This window comes from Sceloporus occidentalis, unplaced genomic scaffold (assembly GCF_023333645.1).
Source record: "Sceloporus occidentalis isolate IW3139 unplaced genomic scaffold, rSceOcc1.0.p SCAF_118, whole genome shotgun sequence".
Classification (NCBI taxonomy): Eukaryota; Metazoa; Chordata; class Lepidosauria; order Squamata; family Phrynosomatidae; genus Sceloporus; species Sceloporus occidentalis.
Window position 1 is genome coordinate 1453313 of NW_028317098.1, and position 13709 is coordinate 1467021.

The window sequence follows — 13709 nt, forward strand, 5'->3', positions numbered from 1 at the left end:
ATCTGAGTAGGAAATAAGGAAGAGTTCTAACAGGGATTGGTTTATAACAGGGGCGGGCAAAGCGTGACCTATGGGTTGAACTCCCAGAGCTATTTTTGTGGCCTCTGGAGATCCAAAATAAAATAAAATAAAATAAAATAAAAAATGCACACACACACACCCACACCCAAAAGAGTTTTGCATTGGAATGCCCCCAAATATACTCTATAAGGGCATTTCCACCATGGCAGAGGCAAAAATCCCCCCCCCTCAACCTTTGGTCCTGAAAATCTCCAAAATATCAATTAGGGAATGTGGGATGTATTTCACATTTTCCAGACTTCCTGGACCAGTTTAGGCACAAGAAAGGCCTTTCTGAAACCCAAAACATGGTGGAAATGCCCGCATAACTCCTAAATGCATTTGGGGCTCTTTTTGTGGCAGCAAGTGTGGCCCTCCAAGGTCTCCTAGGTGGCTAATGCAACCTCCTAACCTTCCACAGTTACCCAATCCTGGTTTATAGGGACCGTCACTGCTGCAATTGCTGGGGGTAGGTGGGTTGTGTTTTATTGATTACAGCTGAGATCAGTGTCTTGATATAAATGTCTGTCAGGAAACAGGATGCATTTCCTTGCCTGGTCAGTGACCTACCTATAGGCTTTAAAAATGTTTGTAAGCTTGTGAATTACACATGAGGCATATCACACAAAAGGTAAAACATTTTAAGGCATTTGTACTTGGAATCCTATATGACTGCATTAAGCCTCCAAAGAAAACCAAATAAACAAAGCACAATATTCTGATATACCAATTTGTTGAATGATATGCAACTGTTTCCAATTTAACAGAGTCCTTACTAAAAAGAACATTAACAGCTATTGGTCCATTTAAACAAAACACCCTATTCATACTTGCAGTGAATAGAGTCCCCCTGCCCCCCACTCCACACATATTACAAATGCTGCTTTCACACCAATCTGCAGATTATGTGGGGTTTTCTGGAATTTTCTCTTTCTGCCTTCTAAAATTATGTACTGTGTGATAGATTGGGGGAGTGTATTTGCATATATGTTTGACACATCAGCTACTGTTTTGATTTAAAGTGTCACTCATTTCCTCAGATTCCCCACCTTCATTTATCTCCTCTTCCCTGACCTTGCCCTGCTGCAGCTTTCTTTCATGGAAAAGAAGACTGGACGAGTAGAATTGCTTCAGGCATGGTCTGACTCTGTTGCTGGAGCTTGAGAGCACAGGAGTGGGCGCATGCAATAAACAGGGCCTTGTATAAAGCAGAGAGAGCTCATAGAGTAACCTATACTACCTGAACTATGCCTATTCTTAGAGCATAAAATAATAAAGACAACAGTGTCATATTATTCTAATTTATGTTCTCAATTTCCCATTTCTTATAGTAGGTGTACTAGTAGCTATTCAAAAAATAATTGAGCCACTATGGTTTGTACTATGTTTATCTAGCCACTGCAATATATTAAAAGAACACTGATTTTTACTGTTCTGCACTGTTTCTTATGCTTTGCACTTTCATCTCATCTTCCAACTGTATTCTTTCTATGGACTGCATTCTCAGCTCTGCAGTATATTAATTGTTTACTGGGGGGGGGGGGGAATTGCTTAGTTAGGCATTTTTAATTTATCTGAGCAAAAGGCAGAAGGCAGCCAAAGATGTTAATAAGCTTTATTTTGTCAGTTACAGCCATACGTGCCATCACAATTCCTAATATGTTTTGTACCAAACTCTGCTTCACAACGATAACTGTGACAGAGAAAATATGGCCTAGATTATCAAAGACAAAAGTCTGCTCTCTGGAGAACACGTAGACGTCTTGTAGGAGTCTAATGTTCTGATCCGCAGCCTATTCCCCTGAGGGTGCCCAGGCAAAGCTGACTTTTATTCCACCCTACAAAGTCTGATTTAAACTCATACCTCTTATTTTGAATACAGAAATACTACTGCTATCTGTTTTATGAAAGTTATTTTTAAAAGCTTGAGTAAATATTCACTATTAAATCAAAAATCCTGATTCACTAGGTATTAAAACCACTTCTCTACATTTTAAGAATTATTAAACTACATTTGTCAACATAAGTAATGCTTAATATGAATTTTCTGCTTTGTTTCCTTTCTAAATCACATTTAAAACCATTAAATTTCATTTTATCACTAGGCATGAAGTTTAATAAATTTTAGAAGGATGTTGTGATCATTGAAGTTTTGCTCTGAGGAGCACATACAGAACCTGAAATGTACTATTCTTAGTTCATTTAGAATGCTGAAAGGATTTTATTATTTATGGAGTTGTCAGACTCCTGTATTGTCTTGGTTCATAGCCTTTCCTTATCAAGTTAAGACTGGTTTTATATTGAGAGGAGAGAAGGTTGAAAATGGCGCATGATTTGTCTCCTGTCAGATATGTTTAAGAATACCCTGTGACATGTTCTCTTTTAAATAGTTAAGAATTTACCCTCTCCTGTTCTAGCGTTTCATGTCTTTGTTATGAAATTCCTTTGACATTAATTTTTTGTCTGATTGTTTCTGGAAGTATGGAATTCTCAGTACTTGGGGATAACTAATTTATTGAATGGTTTTATGTGCACACTTGAGAGGAAAAGGAAGTATAGAAAACCTCTTTCCCACATTTGACAACTTCATGTGGTGTAAAAATTGCTGCTCAGCAATCCTTACTTCCTCAGAATAATACATTACTAAAATAGTTCCCAAATGAGAAAAAACCCCAGATAATTTATACCTACACTATAATTATGAATTCACCCATTAATATAAATTTTATCCATGTGTAAACCAATAAAATAATCAAATAAAACACTAGAACATTATATATAGAAAAATTCATTTTAGGTACCATGCCATTTAATGCAGTATGTCAAGTAACACCTATCCTGCCAGCGCAATACTAGTTGCCAATTTGTTTGGGAGCACATTTCAAAGTTTTTGTGAGGAAGTCCTAAGTGGTTTAGGTCTGGGAGACCTTCAGCACTATTTCCTCCAACACCAGCCTGTACACATCTTATAAAGAGTGCTTTCCTGAATCCTAATTACAGTGACGTGCACATGACTGGTAGAAGAAGAGAAAGAGCCTTCTCGGTTGTCAAAAGCAAATTTGTGGAATTCCTTGGCCAGGGAATCTAGGCTGAAACCATCTTTGACACAATTTTGCCTTATGGCAAAGACTTTCTTGCTTAAGAAGTTGTTTATGTCTTGCTATATCTGTTGAACCCACACATTTTTATGACATTATTGTTCTTGTTTTGGAGTTTTAGTTTATTTTATTATTAGTTTTAATTGATGTTAGCTATCGTGCATGGTATATAAGCACCAGACTTGCCGATAATATATTTTTGTACATATACAGTAGGTCCTTGGTACCTCTAGGGTTTGGTTCCAGGACCCCCATAGATACCAAAATCAGTGGATGCTCAGGTCCCACTAAATACAATGGTATACTAAAATGGAGTGCCTTATATAAAATGGCAGAATCAAGGTTGTTTTTTTTTAATTTATCATTTTTTTAAAATAAGTAAGTATGACCCTAAAAGAGATCACCATTATAACCCTAAGAAAGACCACTTAAAGGCATTTTCTTCCATGAGCCTCCATATTTCTTATGATTTATATATTGGTGGCCAAACTTACAAACCTAGTTGTTTTTTTAACTGCCTGGACATAGCTGGTGAAACAGGCTTATCTGCTCTCTTTTCTCTCTTTTTTGTCCATAAATGTCCAGTAAGGGATCCTGGAGACAGCTGCTGTTTACTGGGCCCATTGTAGGCAGGCACACATAACAGCAGATCCCTATTTAGCTCACTGGATGGTGTTGATCAAGTAATTATTAGAGTCTTACTTGTTAGTAAGATTAACAATGATGATTATAATAACAATTACTTAAAATGTAGTTCACATACATTATTTCAGTAAAACAGTCCTGTAAGGAAGGCCTATACTATAATTTCATTATACAGGCTGAATATCTGAAATTCCGAAATCTGAAATACTCCAAAATCCAAAATTGTCCATATAGATGGCTGAAATAGTTGACACCTTTGCTTTCTGACAGTTCAGTGTACAGAAACTTTGTTTCATGCACAAAATTATTAAATATGTATAAAATTACCTTCAAGCTATGTGTATAAATAAGGTGTATATGAAATAGAAATGAACTTCATGTTAGATCTGGGTCCTCTCTCCAAGATATCTCCTTATGTATATGCAAATATTCCAAAATCCATAAATAAATAAATATAAATCAGATTTTTGGGGTCACTTGTGGTCCCAAACATTATGGATAAGGAAGACTCAATCTGTATAGTATTTTTATTCTTTCACAGCTTAACTTCTGTCTGATCTTGGAAGCTAAGCAGGGTCAGCTATGGTTGGTACATGGAGGGGAGACCAACAATGAACACCAAGCACTGTAGATGATATTTCAGAGGAAGGAACCAGCAAAACCACTACTGAGTGTATCTTGTCTAGAAAACGCTATTAACTTCATGGGATCACCGTAAGTAGACAGGTGACATGAAGGCATGCACACATACAAAGAGCTTCTTCTATTTTGCTATTTGATAGCAAAATCATAGCTGGGCTGAAATTTAAAGCAGAGTTCTTGATGGAGAAAACATGGTCTTCACACTAAATATCTTGTTCCTGGGCCATGGTCTGAAGGCACATGATACTGCTGCCTACTGTCACAGTTACAGCCATACTTCTCTGCGCTATGGTTGTTCTACACAACTGTACACCATATAACTTTTTTAAAATAACATTTGTTACAGAAATTATTAAATTGTGTCTTTGTATCTTATGCTTAAACATCAATGGAAAGACAGTGACTGATCTCCTTAGATGATTAACACTTTACTTTAGGACCCCTGTTGGAATACATTCATTTTGATGCTTGCTTGACAGCTTCTTAAGTTATAAGTTCATTCATTAAAGCTTCCGAGCTGAAACAAAACTGGTGACATTTGGGTTTTCCACATACTGAGTTATGCATATACTGCAGGCAATTAACAAGGGGTTCAAAAGCTACAGTATTTCTAAGAAGCCAGAAGCAAAGGGATTTGTTCTACAGGAACATGGAAATATGAGGGTAGCTAAAAGCTATAAGAAAAAGAAACTTACGAAGATAGACATTAATTTGAGACTGTTGACACCACTGAACACCAACAAATGATAGCTTGTAAAAAGGCATAATAGGAGGGAGATATGAAATAAATCACTTGAAAATGTTGACTAGATTCAGTTAACATGCAATTAGCACGGTAGAAATTCTTACATTAAGCTGATATCATGCACCTAATGAAGTTAACAGAAGGAAAGGGGGCTGTTATTTTATGTTATAGAAATTAAATTCAAACACAAAATAATCATATTAGGTTGGGCAAACCACAGTTCTTTCATCTGGAGCTTCACATTTGCTGATCCTCATTACCCAAGAAAGTTATGCTTAACATAATGATGCAGTATTGTTGTTCTTTTAAAAAAAAAAGGAGGCAAATTCAGCCAAAAAAACCCATCCTCTTAAGCATTTAGCAAGATGACAAGGCAGAAGTTGCAATTCTTTTCGTAAGAAAGCAAGTTGAAATAGCAACTTGATACAGCAAATGCAGGAAGGGAGGGCAAAAGTGTTACACCATTCACATTATTTCCCATAAAGCGCACAGTATTTACTGGTGTTGTATAATGCAGCCAGATTTCTCTTAACACCAGTTAGGAAGTGTAAAGTATCATGAACATTACACAGATTGTCTTTTAAATAATATTGGAAAGCTAATGCAGCAAAAGTGTCGAGCATGTGAGCAATACAATAAAGAAAACTTACCTGTAGAGAGAACACTGAGTTGATATTTTGAAGGTAGTATTCCTTATAGATCATCATTTCTAGGCCTTGTGGTATGAAACAAGAGCTTTCTAGCAAGTTCATGGATATAAAAAAATAAACTCTCTGTCAACTATGCGTGTCTAAATTAGGAATAGAAAACAATTTCTAGTGGGGAGTGGGTACTGAAAATGAAGTTCTGAACTTCAGAAAACCCTCGGCTGTTATGAATTAGTTGAACTCCTAAGGTCTGGCACCAGTAAATTCATCTTTCAATGTCTTTTCGTCCCACTCACTCCTTTCTCACTATAAACCAAACTGATTAAATGAAAGCTATCATACTTCAAACACCATGAGAAGACACGACTCATTCAAAATGAAAATACTGTTCAGTAAAGGTGAAGGCAGTAGGAAAAAAAGGAAAATAGCATTATGGGCCTGCTAGATATGATCAAGGAAGCCAATGTCCCAAAACTGCAAAGCCTGAACAAGGCTGTTAATAATAAGGTCTCTTAGCGGTCACTCTTTCATAGGAATGTCAAAATGTGAAGTCAACTTGCCAGCAAATAACAACAAATGCTTTCACAAGTTTGCAAAACTGAAACAACAGTGCAGAAACAACAGTGAATGGTCAAACTCAAGGCAATTCCCATTGCTACTCCCAACTAAAATAAACCAACTAAATTGATGGAATGTGCATAATTTTTTTTATGTGACTTTTTACTCTCATGGCAAGTGGGGTGAAGACAAGACTCCCACTATGGGCAAGAAAGAGCAGATATTAAACTTTGTTAAGTAAAGCTGCACCCGCTTCTCCTCCCATGCTTTTTAACAGAATTGGGCAATTGGGCAATTTTTGTTGGGCCAGATGAATTTTGCTCTCCCCGCACCTTTCACAGATCATATCCTCTTCAAAAACATGGTTTCCCTCCACCTGCTATTTTGTCAGATCAGATGTTCTGAACATTTTGGGGAGAAAACTGCAGAAATACCCCAGCCCTGCCTTCCAATAAGAACAAGAAGCTGTGTGCCTTGATTTAGAGGAAATCACACACGTGCTTCTCTCTCCCTTCCTCCAATGCTTCAAGAGAGCTTGCTTGAGCTCTCTGAGGCATTGGAAGGAAGCCGAGGGACTTGCATGCAGTGCCTCCAAGGAGCAAGTGTGCAACCCCTCTCAGTTGCCCTGTAACTTGCCCAGGGTGCTTTCAGCTTCTAGCACCCTCACGTCCTTTAACTGGGGGGGGGGGGGGGTTATTTACGATTTTTGCACATTCATGGGAATCCTTTGCCCCACCCCCTGCGAATGTGGAGGGATGACTGTATATTGACACATCAGCTGCTCATTTTTGTTTACAATTAATAAAGTTGTAAGTGTTCTTTCTGCAGCTGCATCCATACTGCAGAAATAAAGCAGTCTGACACCGCTTTAACTTCCATGGCTCAATGCTATGGATTTCTAGGATTTGTAATTTTGTGAGATACTTAGGATTCTTTGTCAGAGAGTTTTGGTGCCACAACAAACTACAAATCCCGGAATTTCATAACATTGAACCATGGCAGTTAAAGTGTTGTCAACCTAGATTATTTCTGTGGTGTGGATGCTGCCTGTGTTGAGAACCAAACTTTCCCAAGCTTATCAGGCAAATTCATATTTGAAAGTGGGAAATAAAGAGACAAAAAACTGTTTCCATGCTCCAAACAAAGATCAACTTGGTGGGGAAAGATGCACTAGCCAAAGAAGCAGCAAATAGCATATTGATCCAAGATTATCACAGTAGTTTCATTCCTTAAAGTTTTACCATTTTTATTTTTAAAAATGTTTTATATCTATAGCGGGAAATGAAGTGATGGAGTGCTCAAAATTTAAACTTAGAACTTAAATTTAAACTAGCCTTGAGAGTGTGCCAGGTACATGGTTCTTACTTTTTAAAAGCCATACTCAAAGCAACAAGACATCAAGTGTATTAGTGCTTTATGATCAGAATCTTACACACACTTAATGGAAAGCAAACTCCAGTGTATACAATGGGAGCTACTTCTGAGTAAACTTGTTCTGCAACAAGCGACTATTTTGCACACTGAAAAGCAGCATGTTTGCAGTAGTTCTTCTTCATTATTCAGGAATGAGGTGTGTCAGTAATACTAATAATACCTAAAGCTCATGATTATCTGTGTAAGAATATAAATCGCCCAGCTCATGATGTTTGATTGTATTAGGAACTGAATCTCTCTCTCAAAGATCTTTTCTGACTTAATGTAACATAGGACCGTGTATATTCATGGAAAACATTCAGGCTAATCAAACTGGTTTTAATGTGTATGTGCAGAAACACATACAAAGAGATGGAACCTTTCAACGAACAGCTAAAGTAATCACAGAGAAATGTAAAATGTTTCACTGGTTTTATTCTGTAAAAATCGGATAGAGACTTACAATCTCTGAAATCAATAAAATGTACATTTGATTCTCCAGTGAAAGCCAAACTAAGGCTGTAATTATATGCACATTTACCTGGAATAAAGTTCAATAGAAGGGGATAGAATTTATTTTTTAGAAAATGTGTATAGAATTACTTGATGAGACTGGGAATGGCAAATATATATAGATAGATAGATAGATAGATAGATAGATAGATAGATAGATAGATAGAGTAGGAAACCAAGGGAGTGTTGATTTCAAGCAAGTTAAATCACATCAAAATTTAAAATGATATAAAAAGCATTTATTATAGAAAAAGAGTTTTAGAATCATAGAGCTAAATGCGTCTACAGGGGCCATCGACACCAATGTCCTGTCATGTTATCTTGATCAGCACCAAACGGGATTATAGGGATGCCAATCCCAAAACCTCTACAGTTCACAAGGTCCAGAAATGAGTATCTATGGAGAATATCTACCTTTAGGCAGAGGTAATCCTTTTTTAAAAAATGAAGATAGAACTATACCATTCATGAATATCACTATTCATGGTCCACATACAGCCTGAGAGTTATGCCTGTAAGAAACAAGTAATGCATACCAGCCTTCACATGCAATGACAACAGATATAGGAACACTGCAAAAGTCATAGATCTTACATTTGGAGAAGGCTCTGTTTGTTCATATTTTATCTCTTCTTTCCCATTTGCTTCAGACTGTGTCAGTTGGTATGATCTGCCTTCAATGAAAGTAATATAGTCTTTATAAGAGCATAACGGGCCTGCCAGGATACCCATGAAATTACAGTTGTAACTTAAATATTCCAGTAGACTTGGCATGCGTCTGTAATTCAAAGATAAGCAATTGGTGAGATTTCACTTAGGTTTTAAAAGAAATCTGTAGTACAAAAATAATACTAATATCCCACTGTGGGATAAAGGCCTAGCTGATATTAAATAAATAACAAACTAAGACTGTGATTCCTGTGTTCACAAGTAAACACAGGGTGTAAATTTCCATGCTGCCATCAATTCTCTACAGACTCGTATGTACAGTGGTCCCTCCACATTTGCTGGGATTAGCGGTGAAGGACCCCCGTGAATGTGGGACAACTGCAAATAAAAAACCCTCTAATCTTTTTACCTAAGAGAACACCTCTCTAGGAATCTCCAAGTCCCCGAGTGCAACTCTATGGTTGACATCTGCCAGAAGTTGATCATAGAATCATGCTGGAGGACCCACAAATGCCTAGAGAAGTGCTTTCTCTAGGACCTTCTAGGTTCTCCAACACAAGTCTATGGTCACCTTTCAGCAGAATTGTGCTGGAGAATTTAGAGATTCCTAGAACGAACATATTAATCAAAACCACAAATAATCAAACAGGCAAAAGTCAAAGCTGCAAATGTGGAGGGCCAACTGTACTCAAAATGGATATACTGTGCAATATGGTAAAAGAGATCAATTAAGGCACGTGAGTTCTGGTTTAGAGGAGAAACTGAAGATCTGACTCAAACTCACCAACCCTTGAATAGTAATTTGCCTAAATAATATATAAAAATATTGAAGGTAAAGTGAATTAAATTAATTTTAATATTATATCCAAACTAATTTATTTAAACTATATTTATGCTTTACTGATCTTTGTGGGATCAAACAACTCAAGATGTTTTGATTTCTATTGTATTCAAATGAATGGGATGCTGCTCAGTGCACAGTCATCCTGTCTCCTTCCAGCTGAGCTGCAGAGTGGTTGAGTGAGAGATGAAAGCTGAAGAGCTGAATGGCAGTTTGAAGAACAGCTTACCTTACAGCTAAGCATCGCTGTGATGTCGTAAGTTCCTCATCCTTTCTAAACATTCCTGTGGATGGTGGAAAGAAATGGAAATACATTAAGGAAAGAAATGGATGTGTAACACACTGGGCTGGTACAGACATACAGCCAAGCCATAGTTAACCATTATGTGAATAACATATCATTTGCTTAAGGCATTTCTCCCTATCCCTCTGCTATAGCTGTGGATGGGTTGGGTCAGGGGTAGGCAACCTGCGGCCCGTGGGCCGGATGTGGCCTGGCAAGGCCTTGGGACTGGCCCCCGCCCGGTCCTGCTGCCGATTGCCACCAGAGCCTTTGGCCTCTCACGTGAGGGCGTGGGGCCTTTGGCCTATCAGGAGGAGGCGGGCAAGGGGGGCAAGCGGCGGGCAAGGGGGGCAATTGTCTATAGAAGCCTCCGAAACATGCATTTATATTAACATTTTTTAAAAAATCAGCAATTTTTTTGCGTGTCCTCGATTTTTTATAAAAAAGTGTCCTCCATTTGTAAATTTTATCCTACATTTGTCCCGGTTTATTTATTTATTTAATTTTTTAAAAAGTTATTTAATTATTATTTTTTTGCTCCCCCCCCCCCCAAGTTGTTTGAGGGACAGCAACCTGGCCCCCGGCTCAAAAAGGTTGCCTACCCCTGGGTTGGGTAAATTCAGCTTTAATGTTAACTACGATGAACTGAAGGAGCCAAAATACCCCAGGCACCAGAACCCTTTGGATCTTGAAAGTTAGGCAGAGTTAAGTCTAGTTAGTACTTGGATTGAAGACTGCCAATGAATACTAGGTGCTGTAGGCTATAGTTCCTTGCCTAGGAAAGCCCTATGCAATACATGGAGCTGCCATATGTTGGCAGGTGACTTGAAGGTACATTCAAACATACAATGAATTGAAATATGCCAAATTCAAACTACTGTTTATTAATCGGGTTCATATTAACCAAACTTAATGACACAAAGAATTGCAATTACCGTATATACCCAACTATAAGTCGAGAAATTTGTGCCCCAAAATGAGCTCCAAAATCCTGGGTAGACTTATACACAGGGTAATATGGTAATACAGTTCTAGATCCCCTCCCTCCCCCACGGATACCCAAAACAGTGAGACCTTAAGCTCTGTTGTCCCTAATGGCTGTGCAAGGGCTCAAAGTGGCTCACAATTTAAAAGACCGATGCAAATCAAATATGAGAGCTTGAAGGAATTGAGAGGGGAGGATAAGCAAAATACAACAAGAAAAAAAGACAAGCAGAGTCCCCCCACAAAGTCCTCCTTTCCATTGCTCCTGGGCCCCATAAGTCCTCCAGAGTACGCTGCCACTGCCTGAGGAGGCCCCCTTAGGTCTGTCTTTACATGAGGCTGGGAGGTAGCTTGGGCCTCTTTCCAGGCCAGGCTACAATCTTGGCCCAGCACCAGCAAGCATGTAGCCGAGCTGCATAGTCTCTCCTCCTCTGCCACGTTGTTCACTTACAAGTGGCCGGGGGCTTTGCCAAGTCCTCCTCTCCTTTCTCCATCGCGTTGGCCATTGGGACAATGGAAGCCCCCAGGCCATTTTAAAGAACAACATAGCAGAGGAGGAGGATGAGGAGGAGGAGGAAAAATACACGGAAGCCTGCCTACCACATTGTTCTCCTCCTCATCCTTTGCCATGTTCTTCACCTTCAAGCTGCAAGGCTGCCTGCCTGGCAAAGCTTCCAGGTTGCTCAAAGATGAATGACATGGCAGAGGATGAGGAGGACAACACAGTGGGTAGGCATCCTTGCCTCTTTCCCCTGTCTTCCTCCTCCTCCTCCTCCTTTGCCGTATCATTCACCTTCGAGCAGTCTGGGGGCTTTGCCTGGCGGGCAGCCTTGCCACTCAAAAGTGAAAGACATGGCAAAGGACGAGGAGGACAATGCAGTGGGCAAGTTGCCTTGTCTCTTTTCTCTGTCCTCCTCAGGCGCCTGCCCAGCAAAGCCTCTGGTCCGCTCGAAGGTGAACAACATGGCAGAGGAGGAGGAAGACAGGGAAAGAGACATGGACACCCACCAACCACATTGTCCTCCTCATCCCCTGCCATGTCGTTTACCTTCGAGTAACAGGGCTACCCACTCGGCAAAACCCCCAGACCACTCAAAGGTGAATGACACTGCAGAAGACAAGGAGGACAACGTGGTGGGCAGGCGTCCTTGTCTCCCCCCCCCCCCCACTATGTCGTTCACTTTCAAGTGGCCTGGGGGGTTCAATTGTCCCAATGACTGACGCGATGGAGGAGGAAAAGGATGATTCAGCAGAGACAATGATGCCTGCCCACCAAAGCCCCGGCCACATGTAAGTGAACAACATGGCTGAGGAGGAGAGACTATGCAGCTTGACTGCGCACTCACTGGCGCTGGGCTGAGATTGTAGCCCAGCCTGTAAAGAAGCCCAGGCCCCCTCCCAGCCTCATGTAAAGACAGGCCCAAGGAGGCTTCAGCAGGTGGCATCAGCATACTCTATGCTCCTGGACTTTTGGGGGTCCAGGAGCAATGGGCCTGGGGCTCACGCATGGAACCTGGGAACAAAGGAGGACTTTGTGGGGGGACTCCGCTTGCCTTTTGTGAGTCTGTTTTATTTATTTTTTACTAATATTTTGTATATCCTCCCCTTCCAATTCCTCAAGCTCTCATATTTGATTTGAATGGTCTTTTAAATTGTGAGCTGATTTGAGCCCACTGCACCCAATAGTGGTGCGGCCATCATATTTTACCGTCAACGTATCCATGGGTCATACCAAAACCCCCAATTTTGGCCCTAAAATGTACCCTCAACTTATACATGACACCGACTTGTAGTCAAGTGTACTGTATACAGCAATCTAACACAAGTAAGAAAGGGATAAAGTGTGCATGAGGGGTTCTACAGCTTCCTCACATAACACTAAACCATTATCATTACGTGGTAAGGCAGCCATTAGCTCCCTATTTATTTACAAATCAAGGAACTTAATTTCCTAATCTCAATACATTTTATTTTTATAAGTTCAGCTTTATAAATTGATTGGTTGTAATAACTACCGCTTAAAAAATCTAGACACTTACATGAGCTCATAACCTCATGTATCACCACAGAATTGCAATACAAATATTTTATATAAAAATTATGAACTGCTAAACAAGGCACAGAACAGCTAAGTAAAATCAAGAGAATACTTGGTCCATGAATCATCACAACTACCTATTTTATTAGTACAGCTTGGCTGTCCTGAACTTTGTGGCTTCAATTCTCCTTTTATGCAAAGACTCTTCATCTAACCTGAATGATTCTTAGAATACAGAGAATAAACAATCTCTTTCCGTTATGTTCAGACTGTCATTAAAAACAATGTAAAGTACTATAAAATATTCCATCCAGGTAATGTTCCATCAAGATAAAGCTGACTTATAGTTGTATAATGCCCCATTCCCAATTTAATAGGGAAATAAGAAACAAATGCTGATACAGCCACCACGTTTATATTTCAGACATTTAGAGAAGGTATTAAAAGAGGAATGGTCCAGAAAGTCTTACCGTCATGAATTTCATATGCCAAGCTTGTAATTTTCTGTGTAATTATCATCATTGGGCTATAACAAAGTGAGAACAAAAAAGAGCACTTCAAAACAAGGAATTC

The 13709-nt window shown here is 39.3% G+C and overlaps 1 protein-coding gene across 2 annotated transcripts in view; it reads right to left on the reverse strand.

Moving 5' to 3' along the window:
• The window catches only part of LOC149282341 (membrane-bound glycerophospholipid O-acyltransferase 2), a 119060-nt gene that overhangs the window by 19585 nt on the left and 85766 nt on the right, over positions 1-13709 (reverse strand). For both annotated transcript variants that reach the window (XM_089498319.1, XM_089498320.1), the window contains exons 5-7: positions 13607-13662; positions 10061-10115; positions 8916-9099 (exon numbers count right to left, since the gene is read on the reverse strand). In XM_089498319.1, coding sequence (XP_089354445.1) covers positions 8916-9099; positions 10061-10115; positions 13607-13662 — 295 coding nt within the window. The remainder of the gene's footprint in view (positions 1-8915; positions 9100-10060; positions 10116-13606; positions 13663-13709) is intronic.